Source organism: Athene noctua, chromosome 11 (assembly GCF_965140245.1).
Source record: "Athene noctua chromosome 11, bAthNoc1.hap1.1, whole genome shotgun sequence".
Classification (NCBI taxonomy): Eukaryota; Metazoa; Chordata; class Aves; order Strigiformes; family Strigidae; genus Athene; species Athene noctua.
In genome coordinates this window covers 7,530,500-7,557,439 of record NC_134047.1, presented here as the reverse complement: position 1 = coordinate 7,557,439, position 26,940 = coordinate 7,530,500, and the positions used below count along the sequence as shown (strand labels likewise).

Below are 26,940 nucleotides of genomic sequence, written 5' to 3'. Positions count from 1 at the left end.
ACTGGACTCACACTCAGTGTGAGTGAGGCTACCATAACACGCTATCACAACACCATGATGTGCGGATGGGAGAATGGATGATGTCACATTATCACCGCATGAGCAGTATCGAGGCTCTGTTATACCATGCTCTTGCTCTGGTGTTCCTGTTTTTCTTCATGAATGGGCTGACACACTTATATATTCTCAGAGGCTCCATGAAACAAGACACAAATTCGTTGCACGTGTGCAGTTACTTCACTTGTTGGAAAATGCTGCTGACAGTAGTGTCTGTTCCAACAGATTCAAGGGATGTTAAGGCGTTTTGCCTGGGCATCTCAACACCAAACTGAACCTACTCTGTATACACAAAACTCGTAAAGAGGCACAAAGCTGCAGTACAGAATATCACCATGAACTCTATGCTGTTGATCTTCAGCTGCATCTTAAGTCTTGCCTGTATGACATCTCATGCTGGATGACTTTCAAAATTGATTCACTCCTCTTGTTCATAAGCTAGAAAAACGGTTTAAGTGATTACCAGGGTAAGCTAAACAAATAGCAGCTAATGGGAAAGATCAGGAGAAAAATGCTTAAGGCTCTCAGTCCACCTAAAAACCAGCCAACATCCATTCTCCTACACAGGGTCTCAATGTTTGTTTGGGGAAGGATCAGTAAAAGGGCCGCCTTCTGTATCTGTGTACCACAGAGACTAAGATAAAAGGAGTCTGTATGAGACACTAGAGATTTCAGAGGAAATAAATGGAAAGTGATTATCAAAAGCTAGATTTAACTGTTCAGGCTCAGATTATTCCCAAACACATTTAGGCAGTAAAGTCAAACAGTAAAGCAATCCTGGAATATTTCAGTTAAGGTTCTGGCATGCTTCCCAAACAGTGCCTTAGTTCATACATTATACTGCTGAAAGCAACGAAGCAGTGTGCCCTAAATAAGAATGTCAAGATTTGTCTCTCTGTCAGGGTAAATTACTTATATTTCATACAAACATCGCTAAGCAGTATCTATGACTTTCCATTCTATATAAATAGAAATTCTAGGCATTACAAAATGGTAAAATTCCTCATTCCCAAAAGGCTGATAGTGAAAGAAACAGATCATTTTCTTATTGCACATAACTATATGAAGTATGATTGTTCTTTAAATCTAAATAATGGATTTTCTACCATAAGGGGCTTTATACTCTGTGTGTTCTCTATTGTACCAGAGCTTGAAAACTCGAACCTGCATCACGTTTCAAGTAAAGTCAGGCAAAAGATGCAATGTTTTGCGGCCATGCTGCAAGTCGCCTTTTGCTGACATCATGACTGAGAAAAAAATTTCTGGATGGCAGTTACTGGGGCACATGATTCTTCAAATGTACAGACCTGTGATGCCTGTTCCTGTGATATGGAGGCTGAGCGTCAGCTTAGGAGGTCTTGCCGAGATTTATTCCTTGCTGTGCATTTCCCAGTATATAAAGAAGTGAGAAAGGAGAATGAGACAGCTCATCTACATAGCTACCTAAATGCCAGCAATTGGTATTGTCTACATGTCACGCCCATGATCCTGGGCTGCTGTCCAAAACAATTCTGCAGAAGAGACAAATAACTTGGAAGAATCAAGGTTTGCAGTGATTCTTCCCCATTTTGTCACCTTTGGTGTTTTATAGGCTTCCAATCATGCTTTTTTCTTCCCCACAGACTGATATTTACAGAAGATAATGTCAAGATTTTAAATTCTTTCATACTTTTGAAAGTGTAAGCAAAATACATGTCATAAACTCTACAGGCACAGCTGAGAAGAATTAAACAGGTATAAACATACTGGCAAACAAGAATTGTAATTTTAAAATGGAACAAGCCTGTGTTTAATTCTGAGAGAACTGTGAGCCAGCCTTAAATGCTTTTTCCTTCATGCAATGGGTTCAGATCAGTTCTTGAGCTAGCGGAAAAACTTCCTTGCTCTGAGAATAAACATGTTAATGAACAGCTCAGTTATTGATTCTTTTGCCATTTGGCTGTTCAGCAGGGGCTGAATTCAAGGTTTACTAATGCTGGTGTAGCTGCTACCACCAGTTTCATTTTTCCCCTTTATTGAAGAATGATCTTTATAAATGAAGATAAAAGTTCCTGACATGCAGAAAGACAATACAGAGTTTAACAAGTGAGCTATGTGGAAGGAGGAGCTCTTTTCCACCTGTCTGCTGGTAGAAGGTGTTTATAAACAGGGATCAGTCATTCTGTGTTGGATTACAGTTTTCATTGCTGTTTTCAGCAGACTCAGTCGACCAGAAACCGACATTCTAACATCACTGGGAAACCACCAGGTACTAAAGCAAGAGTCTTTTTAGATTCTACAAAAATTATCTTACCCCAGATATTTTGCAAAAAATGTTATGCTCTATATATCAGTAATTTTCAGTGGGAAAAAAAAATCCATCAGTTTAATTTTGTGGAAGATATAATGAGCCTGGTTCAACATACCGCTTCTTTTATCAGCTCCAATCTCTCATTCTCCAGGGAAAGTGGTACAGAAGTGTCTTGTCCTTTGATAGCAATAGATAACTAACCTCATTTTGTAAAAGCAGAACTGAACAGAAGAGTTATTCTATGTCTTCAGCAGAAGCAGCGAATCAGACCTCATTGCTTTCTACTGAACCGAGTTTAAGGCAATTCAGTGTCTTGTGCATATCATCAAGCTTACAGTTCTACCTTTTTTTTTTTTTTTTTCCTCTTTACCTGATATTTCTTAATGCAACAGGGTACCAGAAGGTTTTATATTTAAAAGGAATAGGACAGTTCATGTTTTCTGAAGCTGTATTTTCAGGCCTTCCGCATCCTTACACATCCATTAAATTCAGATCAAATATTTGTGTTTCTGTGGCAGTAAGGATTAAAGATGTAACTGCTTTTAAAGCAGGTATTTTCAACTCTTCTTAGCCACCTGGCTAACCTGGCTTTAGATGAACACTTCCATGCCTCAGCCTTCATCTAGTCAGTGTTAACCAATTTAGAAAAAAATAGAAAAATAGCCAATGATAACGCTATTTACCAAAGCCCTGCTCCCCCCGCAACAATTTTAGGTATTGCTAGTTACATTCTGACAGACTAAATCAAAACCAAATGATATAAGAATTTCAGATTTGGTTACAAAGCCATAAAGACTGTGATCTGTCTGTAGAGTGAGCTCCCATTGTGTAGGTATGCACTACACAAAGTCACCTTGCTGTCCTGTGATGACTCCTATGATCTGAAGGAAGAGGAAGAAGACTTGATGCACATCACAGAAATCACTTGGTGTGATTCTGTTTAAATGATCTACATGACAGGAATCAATGTCTTTGTGCACAGTAGGTATGACAAATCAAAGTAACTCAGGACAAAGTGCCTGTGTTGTACTGACAGATGGAAAATTAACAATCTGTACAAAACAGTGTTTCTCAGGCAAAAATAAACTGAAACGTTACTTAAGAAACATGGAAATTTAAATAAACAAAAGCTTCAGTATTACAATCTACCATGCCACTTCTATAATTAAATGAGAAGTACTTCACACTTGCACGCAACGTTAAGATGACTATGAAAACCACAAGCTTACCTCTCCACACATTCACAGTGGTGTTACTCTGGTCCACTGACTTCAGTGGAATAACATCTGATTTACAGTAAAGTAAAGCAAGAGGAGAAACAGACCTGAAGACTGGAAATAAACCTGAGGTTTTTCATAAAACATAAGCGTGAGACGTAAAAGGTGACTTTCCTGACAAGTACTACCCAAATTCTTAATAGCTTTCCGTATGTAACCCCATCTCATTTCATCCTGACATAATCTTAATTAGTCTTAGTTCTACTGCAGAGATGCCTAGCATGGCAGTTAGCACCATATAATTAATCAGATATTTTGCACGCATCACAGCAACCAACAGTGTCAACTTACTGATGTGAGTTAATACAAACAGAAATCAACCCTGCCTTTCCCTTTCACATGAACTAAAAGCATGTGCAATGAACATATGACTATTTCTTCTATACACTGCTTAATGTCCTTTCTTCCCTTAGCAGCCATTTCCTAATGCATCATTACTCTCTGCAAAGTATAATTTATTTCTTCTGCTGGTACTAGGAGAAGAACGTGCAATTTGATATTTCTCTTAAATTTCAGTTTCTTCACAGAAGAGTAAATCCAGCAACTGCAATAAGCAATGATAAGACATAGTTCTTGCTGCTGGAATTAATAAATCTCACATTTTATTTTTCTTTCTGTGTGCTTTAGCAATTTTTAAGAAACTGGATTTTGCACCTGAACATAAATACACATTTGAGAGCACAATCTGCAACACTCAGTCATCTCATAGCAACAGAAAATAATGTACTTACAAATATAAACATCTACAACACACACTAACTCACTGGATTAAAAGCTTCACAACCTATCTATGTAATTGTATATCTTAACTTTATTCTATTGTTTGAGATTTATCTTTTGTCTTCATTGCAGGAGCCAAACATCACAGTATTGTGCCTAATGTCACCCAGAGGGAAAACCATATGATTACAAGATTTGATGGCAAAGAAGAAAAAAGCCACTGCTTAAGGAAAACAGTTTTATAAAGCTGATTCTCCATTCTCCTAAGCTTAAACTGAAATAGTTCAACAAGCAGTATAAAACCACAAGGTTTATTCAGTTTTGTATGGCATCTGTAATATGGTGCAGTATTTATTAACAGAAAATGCAATGTTTAATACATGGCAGTGTTTTGCTTCAGCAGAACACTGTAAAACTGCTTGCAAGAATTTAGTCTGTAACTAATACTCAGTGTAAGAAAGAGTAGCCTAATGTTTTGCCATTTCTCAGATTCTCAGAACAAACCAGTGAGATAATAATCTTCATAGAAAGGCAGTATTTAAATGATAGTTTATTTCAGGAACTGACAGTAAACTGTTTAACACCATCTCTCTACAGTGTTTGTGCCCCAAAGCAGTTACATATCTAAGATAGGAATTATTAAAAATTGTGACAGCTCTAATGTTGTCATTTCCAATGGTATCTCATCATAGGAACATGCACAGCCTATTCACTACCTGACACAAAAAGTCACTCACCATTATTACTGTTCAACCTTTTGGGATTTACTTTTTTTTTATTTTAAGGACTATCACAAGAAATTTGTCTAGTAAAATTCCCACTGACTGGAAAAGGGGAAACATCACTCCCATTATTAAAAAGGGAAAAAAAGGAAGACCCAGGGAATTACAGTCAGTCTCACCTCTGTGCCCAGCAATATCATGGAGTGGACCCTCATGGAAATGAGGGTCATAATGCTAGGGTACATGTAAATAAGGAGGTGATTGGTGACAGCCAGCATAGCTTCACCAAGGGCAAATCGTGTCTGACATATTTGGTGGCCTTCTACAACAGGGTTACAGCACTGGTGGATAAGGGAAGAGCAAAAGATGTCATCTACCTGGACTTGTGCAAAGCTTTTGACACTGTCTCACATGACATCCTTGTCTCTAAATGGGAGAGACAAGGGTTTGATGGATGGACCACTCGGTGGATAAGGAATTGGCTAGATGGTCGCACTCAAAGAGTTGTGGTCAGCGGCTCGATGTCCAAGTGGAGAGCAGTGACGAGCAGCGTCCTCAGCGGTGGGTGTTGGGACCGGCGCTGCTTAACATCTTTGTCAGTGACACGGACAGTGGGATCGAGGCACCCTCAGCAAGTTCAGCAATGACACCGAGCTGTGTGGTGCGGTCACACGCTGGAGGGAAGGGATGTGCCATCCTCAGGGACTGGACAGGAAGGACTGTGTGAACCTCATGGAGTTCGACAAAGCCAAGTGCAAGGTCCTGCCCATGGGTCGGGGCAATCCCAAGCACAAATCCAGGCTGGGCGAGGAGGGGATTGAGAGCAGCCCTGCAGAGAAGGACTTGGGGGTTGTAGTGGATGGAAAATTGACTGTGAGCAAGCAATGTGCCCTTGCAGCCCAGAAAGCCAACTGTGTCCTGGGCTGCATCCAGAGCAGTGTGGCCAGCAGGGCGAGGGAGGGGATCCTCCCCCTCTACTCTACTCTGATGAACCCCCCTCCCCTGCAGTCTGTGTCCAACATCAGGACATGGACTTGCTCTAGTGGGTCCAGAGGGGGCAATGAAGATGATTAGGTGCTGGAGCACCTCCCCTGTGAGGACAGGCTGAGAGAGTCGGGGTTGTTCAGCCTGGAGAAGAAAAGGATCTGGGGAGACCCTATAGTGGCCCCTCCCCTACTTAAAGGGGCTACAGGAAAGATGGGGAGGGACTCTTGATAAGGGAGTGCAGGGATAGGATGGAGGGTAACGGTTTTAAACTGAAAGAGGGGAGATTTAGATTAAATATAAGGAAGAAATAATTTACTGTGAGGGTGGTGAGGCCCTGGCACAGGTTGCCCAGAGAAGCTGTGGCTGCCCCCTCCCCGGCAGGGTTCAAGGCCAGGTTGGACGGGGCTTGGAGCAACCTGGGCTAGTGGAAGGTGTCCCTGGCCATGGCAAGAGGTTGGAACTAGGTGATCTTTAAGGTCCTTTCTAACCCAAACCATTCTATCATTCTATGGTTCTATGAAGTTAGGCAGCCTACTGGAATTGCCAAGTGTTTCAGGTGCGGCCATACACAATTACTGCTCATCAAACAAAGGAATCTAATGTCTATTTCTCAGTACCTAACTGCCCTGCCTCTCCCTCCCATATGAATCTTCTTTAGTTCAGTGTTGGAAGAATACAGCAATGATAACTCTGGTAAGACTGCTACCAAGTTTGTTTTGACCTAACTAAACCAGTAGTAACTGAAGGTAATCAATTACTTGGTTTTGTTCCTGTTTTAAGAGATGGCAAATATGTTATCAAACAACAGCAAAGAGGATATATGTAGAGGAAGGAAAGATAAGATGTCATAAACCCCAAACAACTCAAAGCCTATCAAGCTATCTAGATGCACTGATGCCTCTTCCATCCTCAAGACACAGCTGTCCTCCTAACTCTGGGCTACTTTTTATAATCCTAGTCACCTGTGCGGTCACCTAATTCAGATTTCACACTCTGACACTTAGTCTGAATGTCTGACAGAACACACAGCTATCATAACATGCATGTGAGCCACAGTAGGTTCACAATATGATTTTGATTAGTAATTTTAAGACCTTGAGTAGGATGTGAATGGAGGTCAAGACAAGGGGCAGAAGGCAACAGAGGTAAAGTCAGATTCCTGGGGCTAATTTTGCCAGCTAGAGCCGTGTTTTAATCTGGGATTAAAATCTTAATATGAACAAAGCAAAATGAAGCCTAGACACAACCTAAACTGTGCAAACAGTAAGTCATCATAATAAACTCATGATTAGACTGTGTCTACCTAAAGACTGTACACAGTGAGAAGTGTAAAAAAATGCAAGTCTGAGTCTGCAAGTCTTCCCTCATGACTTCCGTTACTATCTCAGTCTGACAGTCATATCATCTAGACAAGTTTTAGTGAAACTCCCACTGGTTTGGATGATTTTTCCAGTCTGAAGTGCCAAATTTCTTATTAGGCATGATCTTGGATGATTGATGCATCCCCTCTTTCCAAAGCACTTTAATAGACTTAATCATGGTAAGTTTCATCAGTGCTGGAACATATGACATTTTACTTTATTGCATACTGTAAATTTATCGCATTTGGTCACATCAAACCTTTCTTACTCAGGCAAATGGCATATTCACAGTAACTTTCATTTAAAAGTGGAATAATCTAGAAATATGGATGTTTGGGTAGTGGTTTTAAAAGATTTAAAAACTAATGGCATTCTTAACCTCTACATACTTTCCTACTTGATTTCATAGCTAGCATTTTTCAACACTAGAAATATTTAACATCTCCCAAATCACTCAGATTTCTCCCAAATCACTTCAGAAAATTCTGAACTCTTGGTATTCATCTAAAATCAGGATAAAAATTACTTTCTTTCAACGTATGGTATATCCTTAGTTAGGTGATGCTATTAATCTTCAGTGTGAAAAGCACAGCCACTGAAGACTTGATCTTTATCAATATGTAGTAGATTAGGGTATCCAAATTTTGTCATGGGAGCCAGGAATGGAATCTAAGCTTCTTTGGCTCTATCCAGACCCCTTTGATCTGAAGAAGGTCTTGGACTTGTTAATCATGAAGCTGGTGAGAAGAGCAGTGGCACATGTACCTGATGCAAAAAATGCTACTCAGGTGAAATCTGTAACCAAGCAAATTCTATACACTCAGAGAAGGTGGCAACAGCTGCTTCACAGAAATATGCAAGATTCCTCACAAAAACAGGTTTCTGATGTTTAGATCTCTTTTTGACAGGATTTGCTACCTTTGGTGCTTCTCAGTAGTTAACAATTGGCTTAATCATGAAAACACTGGGTTTTATATTTTCATTTCTTGTCCTGTATCTATATTAATCTATGGATATTCATGTGACATATCTAGAGCATCTTTTCTCCAGCAGAGCCCAAGGGCATCTTATGCATTATATTCTTAGATCATTATTGATGCCTAGACCTCTCCAGAGTGTATCTTAGCATGGATTGTCTTTGTTCAGTAAGAGGAGAAATGCACATTTATGTGAAGTGGTGTGGGATTTGCAATGTCACTCACAGTGGAAGGTCTTGCTTAACAGCATACTTCACAATGGCAATTTTATTTATTTTGTAAGGACTCTAAAACCCTGGCAAGTGTTGAGTCTGCGGTTCCATGGAAACCAGGTATTCCAAATTGAATGCTTACACTGCTAACACTATCCTCCAGAAAACTGCTTTACAAATAACCAGAAATATGAAGATGACTTCATTTATCCATTCATTTTAGTTCAGAATAAACTTGTTTTCCAGGGACATGAGAATGGGCTACCTGCATCCAGAAGAAAATTGGGATGGGCTGAACATACCAATTCTGATAATACTTATAGCAAGTTATGAAATAGAAAAATCACTTAAAATGATGGTGCTTACCCCGTTCTGTGTCATAGAGGTACACAAACTTTTCCCACTTGTAATGAGTCAAGAGACTCAAGATGGCTCCTTTTAATGCTGGCCGCATCTGGATGACAAACTGCACATCTGCATCTGTTGGGAAGCTGGGTGTGACGAAAGATGTGTGAAGGGCTCCACAAAATGATGTCAGTGTGTTCATTGACATCTGGTCATAGAATCCAAAGATGGCGTAAACTCCTCTGGAAAACTGTGAACAGACTAACAAAGACAGACAGGGGTGTTAAAATATGATGTATAATGAATGCAAACAAACTTTAAAAGTATACTTGAAGTAAGCCTTCTAAACAATCCTGAAATTATTCTGTATCATGCAGCAGACGCAATGAGATAATATATACTAATTCCAGTGTAGCTTTGAGTTGTACCAACTTCACAATTAAACTGGCCTGAGCACATTTTTCATTGCAATTTGGCCCACTATATTGTTATAATCCACTAATCTCCCCATATTCTTTAGAAACAAACATGATTATATTGCTTTTCTGTAAAACATATTCCCTCCCTTGAGTAGCACTTTTGAGGGCTCTGTTAGCAGCTACGTAACAAATGTTAGGTCTGCCCAAAAATCAAAACGTTAAGATGTAGTTTTTCCTGTTATCCCACCTTGATTCAGATCTGATTCAAAGAAATTTGGATGTTTTATTTCCTTATAGACCACAACTCTGAAACCTCCACATGAAATCTGGGTGTGGTCTTTTTCAGTGAGAAATTATGGTGGCTTCTTAACTTAGTGTTAAAATCTTTCAGAAGCTATTTGGAAAGTGTATTAACAACACAAATGAGGAACACGTATTGTTGCTTCACGGGATGAAAACTGATATTCCGTAACCTGGAGGCTTTTAGTCATTATCCATTCTGGAATCCTGAGGATCTCATCTAGTACCAGAAAATAATCAAAATGCAGTCAAAGATGTTTTGTTTCACATGTACCTATCTGGGGAAACACTTCACTTCCTATACTTTATTGAGATTGAACAATGACCATTTTGGACAAAAATGAAAGTATTTTAATTTACAAATGTTGTCAACTTCATTGGAGTTGCAGAGAAAAGAGTTTGTTGTTCAACTCTGTAGGAACAGAGTAAACTTCTTGTGACTGTGGGTTCCTTCCATGGAGAGAGATGGGTATGTGAGATGCTGGGATTGTATAACTGAAATACACTACAGCATAGTAGCACTTATAAATCAAAATATTTCTGGACTGAGATGAAAAAGTCCCATTTGTAATGAAAATAAAGTTTCCCAGAAAAATGTTCATTCAACATTAAAAATTTCACTTGTCAAGAACTGGATTTAACAACAATTTTCATCTGGCCCCATTAACCACTTTTGCCAAAACACTGCATGTTTAACTTTGCAAAAAGCAAGGGGAAGCAATTACCAGTAAAGAAGACATGACTTCTACACAGAAATATACAGCATCGTTACTTCCGAAAGTACCATCATGAAACATTTCCTACCATAAATGCTACTATTCAGAATCACTAAAGCCTGTTAAAGTAATTTTAAAAAGGATTCTCCACAATATCAGCTCATTGACACAGCATCATGGATAACACCTCAAATAGGCAGTCAGGTGTGAAAATCCGATTTTCTTCCTTGAGATCCAGATGTAAAAATAGAAATGTTATTAAGGAATTTCTTTAAGTGTTTAAACCACTGTAACAGGACGTGACCAGTCATGGTTACCAGCAGCAAATATCAACTGGTGTAGACAGAAAATAGACACACGAGGCACAGAGAGGGAATAAGAAGTAGTGATTTCTGAAATAAAAAGTTCGTGGAATTTTTCAACCACGGTAAAGAAAAGATATAAAACAAGTTATAATACAGCAAGAATTTGTTCCCAGAGGCATGACTGAGGAATTAATACACTGTTTCAAAAGGCATTTTGTTAAACTATATACCAGCAGGATATAAAGTAGAAAAGCTACCATAAAAATTATCTGCTGAAGTAACAAATAAAAGGCATTAATTTACAGGTGAAAAAAACCTGGAAAAATAAAGACTACAATAGTAAGTCTGGCAGTCTCCAAATCATTTCAATGGCATGTAAACCCTCTAAATCCATGGGAATAATCACTGAACTTAGGTTAGCAGAGCTAGGCGTCTCCACAAACACAGTACCTCACATATCAAGCTTCTTTTACATATTTATTAATGACGTAGTTTACCAGTTTTGTCATGTAGATTCTGTACTGCAGAGAAGAGCAAGTATTCCAGGAAACATCCCTTACAATGCAAACAAAACATATTCTCAAATGTCTCCTGACCCTAAAAACCAAGGGTATTTCAAATGATCTTGGGTTCACCCATTACTTCTTATCAGGTATAAGGTTCAGGAATATTTCTGAACTGTAACTCCACTGAAATGTCTCAGATTTACAGAGACACGGTATCTGAAAAAGAAAGTCGCAAGGGGGGCGAGAAAGCCTAACGTGCTATCTAAGTGTAGGACTATAATGGAGAATACAGATTAGTTCTTATTAGGACTGCTAGTTTCTCCATTCTGTAGTCAGCAGAGAGAATAGGTGCAGTGCTAAAGGTAACTAACTGACTGCAGCTGGCTCAGCATGGGCCAGTCCTCTGGGAACCAGCTGAGAACTGGTCCGGTTTGTGCTCTCTCTTGTTGTTAGAGATAGGCACTGTGGTCAACTGTTTGAAAATGGTTCAAGGTCTTTGTCCTTTGGACAAAATTCTGTCTTGCATGGCTATTTTAAAACACCAAATTAAAGTATATCTATTTTCATAGCAGATTGTGCTCATTTATGTGAAGAGTTCATTCTCCATTTATGAGTAATCTGAGAAAAAAAAAAAAAAAAATCAATCAGAGTCTGAACAACCTGATGGTAAGCAGGACCTTCTCCAAACAATACCTAATAGCCAACACGGAGCTGCTGCCTGCATGGAGCATTCAGCACAGGTAAGAGCTTCTGATTTGGCCTTTCAGATATTTGCAACTCTTTTTTTCCTAAAAATTCTGGAGGATCACCAACAACATCTTCTAACAAGTGCACCTCCCTGCCCAGTCTTAATTCCCCTGATTCAGGCTTGTATTCACTGCAGATCTTTAGATTTAACACTTTTACAGACGATCTGTCTTAGTTTTGAAAAATCTTCATCTCTTAAGCTCCCCTGCTTATTTCCTATAGCTTATTCTTCCTGGCTATCTATTCTGCATGCACTGTAGGGTGCCAATTCAATTTTACTGGCCCATTTAAAAGGCAAGATAAACCTTTGCTTTTATAAGAAGCTGAAAGACCAATTATCTTGGTCTTCAATATACATTTGCATTTTGAACTCACAATGTCATTACAATTTTGTAGCATTTGGTCTTTTGTTTAGTTTGTGACTTAATCTCCTAAGTGATCAGATGAACCTATTGAACACCTATGTAGCCACAGCCATATTGTTACCTTTATTCAAAAAACCAAACATGTAATTATATTCATATTAATTACATTATTATTCTAATATCACTGAGCCATAAGTAAAATTTTAAAAAGGCTAACCGAACCTCAGCTTTAAGCTCTTTTTACAAACTACTTTCTACTGACAATCAGAACAATCCTCCTGTCTGAGTAAGAATTTTGTTATTTTTCCTTAATTAATCACAGTTGACTGATGTTTGTTTTTCCCTATCTGAAAAATGCAGATGGCAAAACACATATTTTGGCTGTTAAAGAAGTGATTTGGACAAATCCTGATGCAACCTCATTCCTCAAACAAAAAGCATTTTTTTTGCTGAGCTACGCCGTTATGAAACTGCTCTTAATTGTAGTCAGTAATTCTGCGGATGCACATCTGTTTCCAAGGACAGCACATGACCAAGCTACTTTATAACCTGATCTGGAAAAGTTGCAACTTCCACAAACAAGGGACAGAGGTCCTGAGCAGCAGTTATCCAACAGGGGATCATAATAAACCATTACTTTGTCATTAGGTGCAAGGTGAGTATTCATTAATGGAGACTTAACTCTGGGCTTGTTTTCAGAGCAAGTTAGCTGCCACGTGTCATCATTTTCAGGAGAGGGAAGGATGGTATGACAGAAGCCTGTGAATTGTCAAGCATGTCAAGACAAGATAAGGAACTTTCAGGTCATGACAGACTGCTGTTTCCTGCCAAGGAAGGAAAATGCTCAGAGCCAGAATGATCACAGTGGTAAGCAGAATTTGCTTTAAAAAAAACCCACAAAAAACCCACAACAATCAAAAAACCCTACCTAAACCCAAATAAATAAAAATATCATTTCTGTACTGAACAGCAGCTGAGCCATCCTAAAAGTCAGTGTAACTCAATGAATCCCAGCCTTCTGTTTTACTAGTAGTTCTACTCTCCCTCCAGTCAAAGCAGCGCCACTACAAAACTTGCTAAGATTAACCAGTGTTAACCTAACCAGTCACCAGTCTGAGTGGATTTTTTTCACTCAGACCCCTGGAGGTCTTCAGGCCAGAATCCCAAAAGATACCCTATCTCACACAAGTTATTAGATGTTTTGTGTCTTTTTTTTTTTTTATTATTATTTTTATTTTTTTTATTTTTTTATTTCTGATGATATTTAGTTCTTCTATCTTTCAGTGACTGTGAGTATTCCTGACATAGCAAGGTTGTGTATGCTCTGACATTTCTACTCTCTATTGCCTGGAAGCTAAAGTCAAAAGTTCTCTGACACTTTTTTTTTCTTTTTTTTTTTTTTTAACTTCTAGTTCTTAGTATAAACAACTGAAGCATTACTAGGAACACTCACAAGTAGGTTTGGATTTTGCTTGTTTAAAGAAAAGATGTTTAAAGCCATCAAAAGAAATACATTAATGGATGGATCTTAATACAGCATTTCTACTAGATAATTTCATTAACAACTGACTTGCAAAAGCCAGCAGGATCCTCCCAAGCATGGCATACAGTGCACTTCTGCCCAGGGTGTAACAGTCTCGTAGTTTTGGAGTCAGGGGTTGGGGGTTACAATACCTCAGACACTATTTGTTCTTTATTACTGTTTGTATGGACAAGTAATTTCTCCTTTGTTCATATCGATTTCTTATAAAGTAGGTCTGACAAAATTAACCTGCATCAAAGGGGCACTGTAAGCCCTGCCTTACTGATAATCACACAGCTTTTTGGGATGAAAAGCACTGCAGGAGCACAATCACGATTGATATTATTGTGTGTTGCTCATACCAGTTCCTTGGTTTTGTGTTCTGTGCTTCCCTCAGCTGTGAAATAATTTTATTCCCTCCACTTTCTTCTGCCAATTGTCTTGGATTCCAGACAATTCTCACTGCCATCCTCTGCCAACAGACTAATGGGACTACTTTATAATGGAATAATATGCAGCACATCTCAGAGCAGTTGCTATTTTCTATCTAAGGTTCCATCCTATGACTTCCTTGCTGTAATAATGCAAGGGTTATCATTAACGTCACTTCATACAGTAAGCATACAGGCTCTCAGAGAGACCAACAATGCCTCTACTGCTTCTTCCCCTTTCGTTTTAATACACTGAATGAAAAGGCACACACTCTCCACCTTGAGCCCTGAGGAGATCAGCACAGCAGTGCCCCTGAATGTAGAATAAGCTACTTTTGGGAGGCTCCAGGGATTCAGACTTGAGAGCTTCCTTTAAAGACAAACTCGTCATCCTAAAAATTTAAAATTAAGTGAACCACATTTACCTATGGCCAATAAATCTAGCTTTTACATTTAAATTGTTAAGACACTGAATTCTGTCAGGAAGAAAATATTCCACTGAGTTGTTTAAAATTCAGCTCAGAAAAGCAGCATTTCTGAAAACATCCATTTCTAAAAGAGTTAATAGTGCATATTCCTGGGGGTGGGAGGGAACCAAGGAAGTTACAACTAGATACAAAACCTCCTGAGATACTGGCTGTAACATCACTTCTCATCCTACCTAATAAAGGATGTACTTTTACAAACATAAAAAAATCCCCCAAAACAAACCACAAAAAAATCAAACCCTCACGGCATAGCACAAAACAAAATTACGATTTATTCTTGTTACGTCATTTATGGCAAAGGGTTTCTCAGTGATTTAACTGCACTGTGTTGTAGCTAGTTCTTTTTATAAAGAACTACTCAGCTTGTTTCGTTCTATCTAGTGCCTTCTTCAAACATATACACTTGTTCATTTTGCATTTCTTTTTAGAAGAGCCAATAAAATAAAACCAGTACATTTGGGCACTGGGAGGGGGGTATTATTACATTGCCAGTGAAAGGCATAAGGATTAATCCATTCATATTTTACAAACCATTTACTAGAAAGCAATCCAAAACAAATGTCCAGATTCCATACAGATTACTTTTGTTACCCTATCACAACTCCATTACACATTATTAAAGGAGTCTTTGTTTCTTATCTTCTTTTCAGGATGACTTTGGAAGCCTGATGACAATTACAGCTCCTGGGTGCTGAGTGCCATACAAATACATTACCAGAACCTTAGTTTCCTTCAGTATGCCCAATTTTTTATGATATATATGACTCGACTCATTAAACTTTACACATTTTGGCCTTTATATATACTGCTACAGTCAAATAAAACCCTAACAATGTACATGAATTTGTCGTGTGCTGCATCTTCTCTTCACATTGAAACATTTGTGTGAATTTTATGAGTGCATGAAAAATGCCAGCTTGCAACAATAAAAACAGGCCACTTAGGCTGTAACAGTACCAGCAGGAACACCAGCAGCACAGTGTCTCATGTACACTACGATGCCAATAGGTGCCTATCGAGACCTGCAATGACTGCTCACAAGGAAGAAGTGCATTACCTGAAGTCAGATCCTTTTAGACAAAAAGGCTGACGAAAGGCAGTTTCAGAAAGCACTCAGAGAAAGGTAGCTGAAGTTCACTCAGGTCTGATGTACTTTGTCCATTAGTGTAACTTTACTCAGATAAAGGTAAACCAGGACCAAAACCTTTCTGCCCCCAAATTGCCAATTTGATGTATGTGCAAATAAAAGCTTCGATATTTAAAAAAACCTAGCTAATATATTTAAAATGTCAACAACAAGGACATCCTTGAGCATTCAACTCTAATACACACTGAAAGTCAGGCTGAACATGACCTTGATTGTCAGGAGAAAGCTATGCTTAGCTTTCTCAAAGGTGTTCTTCATCTAGTCAAAGAACATACTCCAGGTGGTCTGAGTGGCCTGGAACAGCCTATGCTACTTGGGCTGGTATTACCTACTCAATTTCTGTTTCATTTGAAGCTGCCTCCAAACCTAGCATTATGTAGAGTCTGAGTTACCTCTGGTTTCAGATTACTGGCCACAAAACTAAAAAAAAAAATAAAAATAAAAAGAATTTAGTAAAACCTTGATGAAACGCAAACACCAAATGAATATCTTGTCCTGCAAACCTACCAAGCTACAATGTATGTTTAGCTTTTCATTAAAAAAAGAAAAAAAATTAAATCACTTGCCATTCATGATCTCTGTATTTACAACACGTTTCTAATGGTGGAAGAAACTCAGTTTCCAGGAAGAGTGTCAGCCTTTTATCAGTAGGTCCAAACTATAAAAAGATTTTAACTGGGATCACTATGACACAATGATTTTTTTAAAACACCGAGCATTCAAGTTCTATGAGAACATTCCTTTTGAAAGGCTATGAATCAGATTATCATGGCTCAATTTGAAGCGTACTCTATTGGAGTTTGAGGGAAGCAAAATAGGGGTTTAAAGCTTAAAATGTATTAAAGATGAGAGGAGAGATATACGTGCCATAAAAATCAACTGATTTTTTTGGGAGGATGATTCAAAAAATGTTAGATATTTGAGGACTATACTGAAGTATGTGCTGATCAGAAAACTAGATTATCTTGGTTCTGTCTTTACAAAATGGAGTTCAAGCTCCCAGATCAGCCATCACAAATTATAGGCAAGTTTTCTATTTTTAAACCCATTCTGGCAATCCATGATCTTCTACTGTTAACACACCACCTTCCATCCTGACCCCATCACCCACACAAGCTGCTCACAGGGCAGAATTCCTTTTAGTTTTGAAGGGAAGACATCCAATACATACCACACAATTTAAAACAAAAAGCTCTTAGAAAAAAGACTGTGTAATACATTGTTGCAGAACCAGGTTTAAGTGTTTTGTTATTTGTGATCTCTTCTGCTTACTGCCTATGCTGGTCCTGACACCAAAGGAGATACTTGCAGGAGGAGCAGCAAGTAGCTTCTCTTTGTAGACAGTTAAACTCACTGCTGCAAAGAAATGGAAAGGCATCAGTATCTGCCTTCTGTGCTTTGATGAAGAGATGTTTCTGCTCAGTTTCTCCAGGATAATCAATGCCTTGCCAACAGCAGTATGCACAATGCCAACACTGCTCCTGACAGGCAGCTCCACAATTCTGGATGCTTAAGAGTTCAGGCACCGGCCCCAAGTTTGGAGAGTGGCAGAGACTTCACATGTGGATGTAAAGCAGCTGTTCATCAAGCTTTTGCCCTTTGAGAAAAGATTAGTGTATCCTATAGACAGAACCACACACACCTTTCTCCCTGAAGTGTAAAGATGAGCTAACACTTGTATGAGGAAGCCAGAGGATACGGCAAAGTTTTCCACAGGAGAGTCTAAATATATTCACAGCAAACAATGATCACTCGTGTTCACACCTGACTTCTGTTTCATGACTAACTGCTGCAGAAACATGGACAGTGTGCATGCAACACAAACATATAGCACACACTTGAGTTAAATAAGTTGTTTCCATCTGTTGCACCACTTGAAATGCTTTTCATTTTGATCTAGTATGTTATGCCAGCATGCTATGATCACTTTGAATTGTAACTGTATCTCTTATTTTCTGAAGCAATTTTTCTAAAAATGTTGGTCAGAACAAAAATATGAAACCCCATATTCTTGCAAAAGTTATAAACCACAAGCAGATTTAGCAGCCATTTACTTACAGGCAGCCAATATACTCTATTAATATCCATATTCTAATAAACACATAGTAACATTTAATAGTTTAACATAAAATGAACATTTATATAATTTTATTCAAAGTAGTAAGAGTTCCACAAGACATTAAGCATTCTGCCTTGGAAAAAAAAAAAAAAAAAAAAAAAAAAGACACGTTCAAAAAACTGTTTTTAATGTGAATTTGACAAGATGTTGTAGACCAGGGAATAGCCAAGTAGTTATTGTTACCATCTTCAGAGACAATCTATCTCACATATTTTGTCAATACTTTAAACAAGAGGCTAAGAGAAAACCAAAGTGGCTTGTGATATAAAGAAAAAAATCAGTCACACCCATTAGAAAACGACAGCATTTTGCAGTTGAGGACTTTAGGCAGAACACAGGGCTGAATCCAAGTGCAGCAGTTAGAGGCAATGTTGTGCCTCTGAGCTGCACATCAGCAGCAGCTATCTCTAGCACACCAATACTCTGAAGTGATTTCTGATTTCATTGGAACATCCCAGTATGGAGGAAGTAAAAAGGTGGAGGCATATTATTAAATGTACGCTTGTTCAGCAGATTCTTCCCTGAGTGATTTCAGAAGTTGACTTCATTCTGGGCCACTGTGGTGAAAGGCAATAAATCAAAACAAGGCTTTGGCAGTGTGATGAAAGATGAGCTGAGTCTGCTGAGGTGGTGCCATTTATAGGCCTGTGGGGATATATTACAGAGGATGAGATAGAAGAGGCAAAATGGCACACACACCTGGAATCACTGAACTGGGTAAAATTCACCATGAGGTAAAGGCCAGGATTAAGGTGGTCCAAGGAGAAAGGGGACATGATCACCAAAACAGCAGCTGTGCAAGCAGCCTCCAGCTCTGGAGGGTTTCCAGTTGGCTCTACGTACGCAGAGCATAGTGCTGGCTGACAGACAGGCCAGTTTACCCAAAGCAACAGTCCCTAACACTTTCCTGAAGGCTCTGCAATAGTATTCCAGCAAGCAGTGTCACAGAGTACATCTTGGACCAGTGGACTGAATTTCACATTACTGTATCTCCTCCCCCTGTTTACTCCAGGTTCATGGGGCTATGCAATTCTTACCCACTCTGTGCCCCGCTGCTGTCAGCTTATCAGTCCAAGAGACTGCAGATCAGTTAACACAGAAAAGGAAACAGAAAGGCTGTGAAAACCTGGCTTCAGCAGCCAGGGAAATCATTTGAAGATGCTCCTTAGGGGTCCAATAAAGTACCCACTAAGGTCATTGGAGAAGCTTCTATGGACTTGAGTGAGCTGGACTAGAACTGAGAGGCCTATTCAGCACATTGAAATAGCAAACTACAGAACTGCAAAACCAAAATCCCAAGTCCCCTTACAAAAACAAAAGCATCCACCCCATCTAGTTTTATTCTTGATATCATATCTATCTGCCTTACAGTCCAAAGAGTCCTTCTTGCTACCAGCCTCTTGGACCTTCACAATCACATCTGACAGCAATTCACAGACCAGTACCCTCAGCTAAGCCAGTGCCTTATTTACAGGGAACAAGAAGAATATTATTCTGTATAAATTATGCATAATCACTATTTATCAAGCTGGGTTAATTGGCACATAACAAAAGAGTTGTCTGGTGCACAGCTGAATATTGTGGAAGCCAAAATTGATGGAAATGGTACAGCAAAAGCCTGATTGTGAAGGAAGGGTCACATTGCTACATGTTAATTCTAACTGACTGCTGCTCTTTCAGAGGAAGAGGGGGCGGTCAAGTGAGGCAGGCCTAGTTTGAAATTATTTGTAATCTCAGATGGTTTGGACAGATTATTGTAGTTTTAAATACTGGTTCAAAGTCTGCTCTCAGCCAGCTGTATAGTGTAATGTTAACCTGGTGCAAATCCATTGGGTTGTTGTGCTCCATGAGACGCTGCTACATTCATAAGCAAAAACCAATCTTGCTACTCATCAGCAACAGCATGAACTGCCCTGTAGGGGCACTTGTGATGGGGATAGAGAAGTAGGACTCTTCTCACATCTCCTAGCAGAGAAGACCTAAATGCCTCACACCAAAGCCAGACTAGCAGCCCTTTGGTCCTACCAAGAGGTCCTAGAAGTCCTCATCAGAAACATGTCATGATGCAGTGGCAGTGTGGGGCAGCCCTTGACTTTCTCTAGAACTGCATACACCTGAAGAACCACAGCTTCATTAATCTTATTCTACATGCACACAATCGCTTTGAGATTGAGAGCAAGGTTTTACCAAATATCCTAGATGCCAAAGATGCGGGCACAAATCTAAGCACGTGCTTAGGTGTTTTGATGAATAGACACAGATTAAGTATGTGCTCAAGACACTGAATCAGAGCTGAGGGTCAAATTATGAAGATGCTCACTCTAGTAGGAGGTCTCCCTTCAGTGATGTATTGCAATCTATCTGTACTAGGGGTATTCAGATGATTTAGTCTGATTTACACCATGGCACTTCCACATGTCCCTATTCTCTTCCCTACTAACACCTACCAAAAATCTCTCCTAGCAGGAAAACACCTGCAAATCAATGACTTCAAAGAACAGCTCTTTCTCCCTGCTCACTCTCTCAAACTTGCTAGTAGAGCTAACAGAAAATGAGGAGACCCAGGTAACTTCCACTGCTGTAAGTTAGAAGCTCTTTTATTCACAACCACCATCCAGGACAGAGAATATTGCTGTGATCCCATCACGTTCGTGGTCTCAACAGCATAAATGCAAATGAACACAGAACCACAGATATTTTTAACAGATTTTTGATTATGTTATCTCCATTACAGCACTTCCATATTGGAAACATGGTTAACAAACATTAGCTTTCATCTGAAAACTGTGTGACATTTACCAAAGCTATCAAGCTACACACATTGTTCACACCATGGCTTATCATCTGTGGATTACAAATCCATGCTTTGCATCCACATTGTCCTGTCCAAGAAGCTCATAAGCCTGAGTTCTTGGTGCCCCTTGGAAAGTCTGAAAGTTACTCAAGGAAGAGAAGTTTTATGCACAAAAGCACCTTCATTGTGTCCGTGTTTTTTAATCTTTACTGCAAGCATCTGAAGTCGCTGGCAGTTCTTTTGACTGAAAAAGTGGAATTTGATGGGTAAGGCTGTATGCTGCGTACCAAATACTCACAAAGGTTAGTATCAGTGATGTCATGAAATTTTGTTCTTTTGTATGTACAGTTAACCAGTCTGCTCACTGCAAACTTCAGTACTTTCACATTATGAGTTTCTGGTACATGACTGGATTTAATAATTTGTATTGCATTTCAAACATAGGCCTGTTTTTATGTAATGTTTCTCTGCATGTAAATAAAATACATACTTAAGCAACCTTGTTATTGAAATAAATACTTTTTCAGCCTACTCTTTAATCAGCTATATCAGGCCTACTTTCCAACTCATTCCTTAGCCTCTTGGTTCACAGACATCCTCAGAGACACATTAAGCATCCTTAATCCAAATCCCTCTGTGATAGTAGCGTTTATATTAGAATTATCAAAAAAATTCTCCTCTCTGGCTTTTCACAAGAATTACTAAATCTGCTAACACCTTGCTTGTACACCAACAAATTTCAAGTATCCTGCAAAAACACTGTAAACTTAGGAAGGAGCGGAAAACTGAGGCAGGGGGAAGTCCAAAACAACAAAGGAACCACAATGCTATCCAAGTCTTTTCTGGTCTTGGGAACAAAAGCTCTAATCCTTACAGCAGAGGATAAGTATGAATTTCTAAAGAGCAATGCACTGCACATCCTTCCCTCAGTAAGTCACTTCAGTGAACCTTCCATGGCTCTCAATCAGTCCTTGCCACACCATAAGGAATTAGCCCATTCAGGGGTTTTGTTCACCCAAGGAACAAGCAGATGAGTCTCACCACCAGTGTTCTCAACCACAACTGTACAATACACAGATGAGTACAAAGTTGGGGGAAACAGCCTTAAAATGGCTGTGGGTATCTATATGACTGTAGTCCCTAAAGCAAATCTAAGAGCAAACAGCTTAACTGTAGCAGTTTGGATTAATAGGTGGCAATAAACTTCTCTGTCCTAAGGAAAGCCCTCACACAGCTGTACCATAGCTCTAGTTCTGCAGTAAGGTGCAGGATGAGCTCTTTCAAGACGACCATCATCACCCTGAAGGCCTGTCCCCATTGCTGGTTATGCCTTGTTTGCAGTACCACCTCTTCTGGGAGGTCAACCATTGAACAAAACTGCACTAAGGATAGGAAGGATCTTACCAAGCGATGACAAACTGGAGAGAAGCACTGCCAGTTCTGGGTGACACGACTAGGCTCTGCAGGTAGGGAAGCCCTTTTTCACAGCAGGTACAGACATAACCAAGGGAGGAACTGTTTCATGAACTCAATTAATTCTTCAACTCCCTTTCAATTAAGCTTTTAAAAAAAAAAATCAGCTTGCTATGCACAATAGAAACTGGTACATGACTCCAGTTAGAGACTGTATATAACACCTTACTTTAAATGTACCTGTGTCCTACCAAATATACTATAAATGTACCTGTGTCCTACCTGTGTCCTACCAATAAATGTATTAAATTTATAAGAAATTAGTAAAGCAGAAATTAATTCACAGTATCTTCCGGTTTGATAGATTAATGACTGAATTTTAACTTGCAAATGTCAGTGCCAGTTTCATTTTAAATGTACAATAAATATTTTTCTTTCATTAAAACCAGTGTAACAGTCATCAAGAGAAGCATTCATGTCATTCAGTGCAAAGCAGCTCATCAAAAACTTACATTCCAAAACAGGAAATCTCTCTTCCTACACCCCCTGCGTTATGTAATTCTGTACTGCCTATCAAAATAGCAGACAACAGAAAGGACTATGATAATGTGTCTTTGTTTAAACTAATATATCATAAGGAGCTAATGTTAGGCTATTGTGAGTGAATTTTCCTAGTCTGATTTTCTAACACTCTCTGACTGCGTCAAACTTTTCAAAGAAGACCATCAACAGATTGTTTTCAGACTTGAAAATTTTGTTGGCCTTGAAACAGATTTATTTGGTGAACTCAGGTAGTAAAGCTTTTTAGATAGATTAATTTACTAAGTGGAGTGTCTCTCCAGACTATAATAGAAGGCATAAGAGACCTCATTTTCCAAGAAATGTCAGATATAGGCACAGAAGACGTCTTTGTAGTCTGATTTTCTCCATATATTTTCCATTTACATGAGCCAGTCCGAGCCCTCCTTCTCACTGGCAATGTTATCAGTGAGACAATACCTTTCTATAACAAAAATAGCATAGAAACTTGCATAAGAAAAATGAATTTGATAACAATAGAATGGCTTTCTCATAAGAATTTAATAAATTGAAGACATGAAGATTTAAATCCTCCAGTAGAGCTGCATAAAAAGGACTGATGAATTCATCAGCTCTTCCAAGCTTCCCAAAGAAGCCCAGACAATATTTCTTCCCTCCTGTTCTGCAGAGATCACCTATGAAAGAAAAACAGGCATTCAAGACCCTGTATTATGCCATTCTTTGCCTCTGGGACTAAACTCACTGTTGAATCTGTAGTAAGTAAATGTGAAGCATTTAAAAATGCTCCCGATTTGTTTCTAATCTTTCTCATTAGAGTAATACGCTTGTAATACCCCTTCTGGTTAGGAGCATAGTTGTGAACCCTGAAGTTACTGTGTAGACATATAGCAAGCTATTGACTTTTACAGTTTTCCACTAAACCAAGAAAAGTCTGGAAAAATATGCCAAAAATGCAAATAGAGTTAGGATGTCACTCCAGTATTTCAAGAAGTCTTAAGACCTATAGAAACCACACAACAAACTCCATGAACTAAAAATTCCCAGATTATTTTGCAACCATCAAAATAATTGAAAAACAAACAAAACAAGCCCTTCCTGGCTACCCATTTTTCCATAGCTTAGTGCAACTAGTCCTAAATTAAATCCTATTGAAACCATCCTATTTAAGGAAAGCAACCAGGATTTGAATTCCTGTATTGGAACAGTTTCTTTTTCTTTGTTCAAGGAGAAAATCTGTGTTATCCCAGCTTCTTTTTCTCATCCTCTTAAAATGTATTTGTTCCATCCTCAGCTGGATACAAAGTCAGTTTTTAAAGATAATTTTCAAGGCAGTTTCAGGCCTCCTGCTCAGCCCAGCTCTCAAAAATTGTTATGGATTTAACAGCGTACTTTTATATACAGTTCTTTCTCTTTTTCTTGTTACTGTATAAAAAATGAAGACAAAGTGATGCGACTAATTAACACAGGGACATAATCCTGCAACAAGTCAGAAATTGCTGTGACTTGCAAAAATAAGTGAGAAAAAAAGAACTGTTTTTTCCCCTCTAGTTTATTTCAATGACAGTCATGTTGATGCTATGAGTAAGGACAACAGGAAACAATTTTACACAGTGTATATGTAATCCATAAATTCACAGCATCTCTAAGTACAAAACCTTTGTGATTTTACTCTGTTTTAATCTACATTCGATAAAAATCTTTCATCCCATCAAAATTTTCAGGTTATACATGGATTCAGATTATGGCCAACTGATAGGAGCCTCCTCTTTACTCTGGAGGAATCAAAATACTCTGAATCTGTCCTCTTATTGTGTTGAGGGACTATGGGAACAGAAAGAGATTGATAGAAGCAGGATAATTCTGTAGCCATGAATATATGGATACACACTACACATTAGTTCCAAAAGAAGCAAGTATGATTTAATTTCTGTTCTTCAGAAAGAAAACTTCTCTTCCATAAAATCTACCCATGATACAGTAATTGAAAATCTTTCAAAACAGCACCAGCAAACACACCAAGGTCGTGCCCTAGAAAAGGGAGTACTTTGAAGCAATTTCACATCTTAGAAAGAAGCACAATTTAACTCTCTTGGCTCTGTTTCCTTTTCCAAGTTGTGGCTTCCCTTCACTTTCTTGGTTCTCTTCTTCCTCCTTCCCAGCCCCTCAAACAATTCTCAAGTAAAAAATATCCTGCTATCACACAATTAACTTTGAATAAAAACACAGCATAGAGTATATTACTAGGGAATGAAGAGAAGCCATCAAACTACCACAATAAAAATACTTTCTTTTACCAAAAGGACAGTTGAAACAAATTTAAGTAAGTACAGTATCTAGGATTTTCATGACTTCAGCTAAGCAGAATAAACATGCTGGGTCAAGCCAGTAAGTGAAACTAATCATGCTGTACAGAGCTGTAGTCTTCTGACAAGCCATATTCTGAAGTCTCTTTCTAAAAGCGTTGTATCCACAGAGTCCATTCAAACTTCCCAAATGAGGGAGAGAATCCAAAGCACAGTCAGTTAATTAGAGGCAATGATGTGGGAAATGCAAGATAATTAAATTCTTCTCCTAAAAGATTTATTTCTGAGTATCAGTTTTGGGAGACCAGAGGGAGCAAGTGAGAAATTCATCTCACCCTGTAAAACTTAACCCACCTTTATGAGACTCTTCTCAGAAATCAAGCAATCATACTGTTGCATAGCTTATTCAGAGGCATTACTGATTACAGCACTATTACACAACAATGCTGCTGTATATATAATTTTAAAATTTTTGTCCTTGATATAAGCAGATGTTGTCTGTACAAACAGGAGATGTGCATTTAATCCATGATGCAACTCAACTGGAAAAGAATAAAAAACCTATGTTTGATCCAAAAGAAAAAAAAAATAATTAAAAAAATCAAGATTTTTTAAAAATGAGGAAAATCAACCACAAGAGGAAACATGATTTAGAAGGTAAGTGTTGTTCTTCTGAAACAGCGTAATCTGGGTTTCTGAGTTTAAAAAGTTAAATTGTGCCTAAGGCTAGAAAAAGCTACTTGAATAGATGACCCTGGAAAGATTGTTCAGGTGAAAAACTTGTGCTCGTTATTAGATCTGAAAAATAACCAGTTATTTAAGCTAAGCAGCCTATTTGTCTTTCAAGACAAAAAAACCCATCCAGAAGCAGAGATTTGACTGACATCTAATGGAAGATCATGGTGGAGACTACACACTGGCACACTGGCTCTTACAATAGATATTGCTACTAATGAAGAACAAAGTAGTATCCACCTAGCATTTTATACAGCTGAGCAGACTGTTAAAAAGCAAGTTTAGTTATCAGAGTATCCAATTTCAACATCTGAGTTATCCAACAAGCTGTTAACATCTTTATGAAGAAGTGCACAGAATATCGAAGAATATCATACATAAAGACTTTTAGCTACAAGCTATATACAAGCATCCTCTCAAATGACAATAGTGCCCTTCCCTATTTCCTCCTCTGTCATTGTTTTCTTAAGAATCCAGATAACCATCACATGTAATCCTTATTATCATAATCGATCTTGTATCTTTAAAAGACAAGCAGGACAGAATCAGTCATATTGCAGCTTCACAGAAGAATGAGAAAATACCACTTAGGAAAGGCCACCTTTCCTCATAAGATTCAGAAAACAGAAATATCACTGTTTTCCACAATTTAAAAAAAACCAACACACCACAAATTCACCACTGTACATTTTTTCACCCTCAAGCTGTCCTTTCTGCCAAGGAGGCCAGAAAAGCAAAGGTATTGAGAATTTATATCAAGCAAAAATACTTGCTTTTCCACTCCCAAGTGAGCTTTTTGAGTAACTTGATGCTGCAGCCGAATAGTCAAACTTGCATCTATGCTTCAGTTAGAGATATGGGGAGCACCTACTGTTTGCATTTACAGTGTATCTGGTTCATGAGCAGCAGGAGCAAGTTCAGCCATCACAAGTCCTCAGCTTGTGCTGCTCTGATGCATCATTTCAGCAGTGGAGGCTTCGGTAACAATTAAGCAGAGCCATTCACAGCTGAAGAGACCCCTAAATTTCACGAAGTGAGGTCGCTAGTGCTTTATCCTTGCTACTGTATCTTGTCAGCCAGGGCACCGCACAAATTATCAACAGAATCCATCTTTCTCTACACTGACAGCATGGGGGTGGGGG

The 26,940-nt window shown here is 38.7% G+C and overlaps 1 protein-coding gene across 5 annotated transcripts in view; it reads right to left on the bottom strand.

Annotated features, from left to right (window-relative positions):
- GRIA3 (glutamate ionotropic receptor AMPA type subunit 3) overlaps positions 1 to 26,940 on the bottom strand; it is a 157,149-nt gene that overhangs the window by 113,435 nt on the left and 16,774 nt on the right. For all 5 annotated transcript variants that reach the window (XR_012634384.1, XM_074915504.1, XM_074915505.1 and 2 more), the window contains exon 3: positions 8,970 to 9,209. Coding sequence is in view for 4 of the 5 variants with exons in the window: in XM_074915504.1 (XP_074771605.1) it covers positions 8,970 to 9,209 (240 nt within the window). In the remaining variant the exon portion in view is untranslated. The remainder of the gene's footprint in view (positions 1 to 8,969; positions 9,210 to 26,940) is intronic.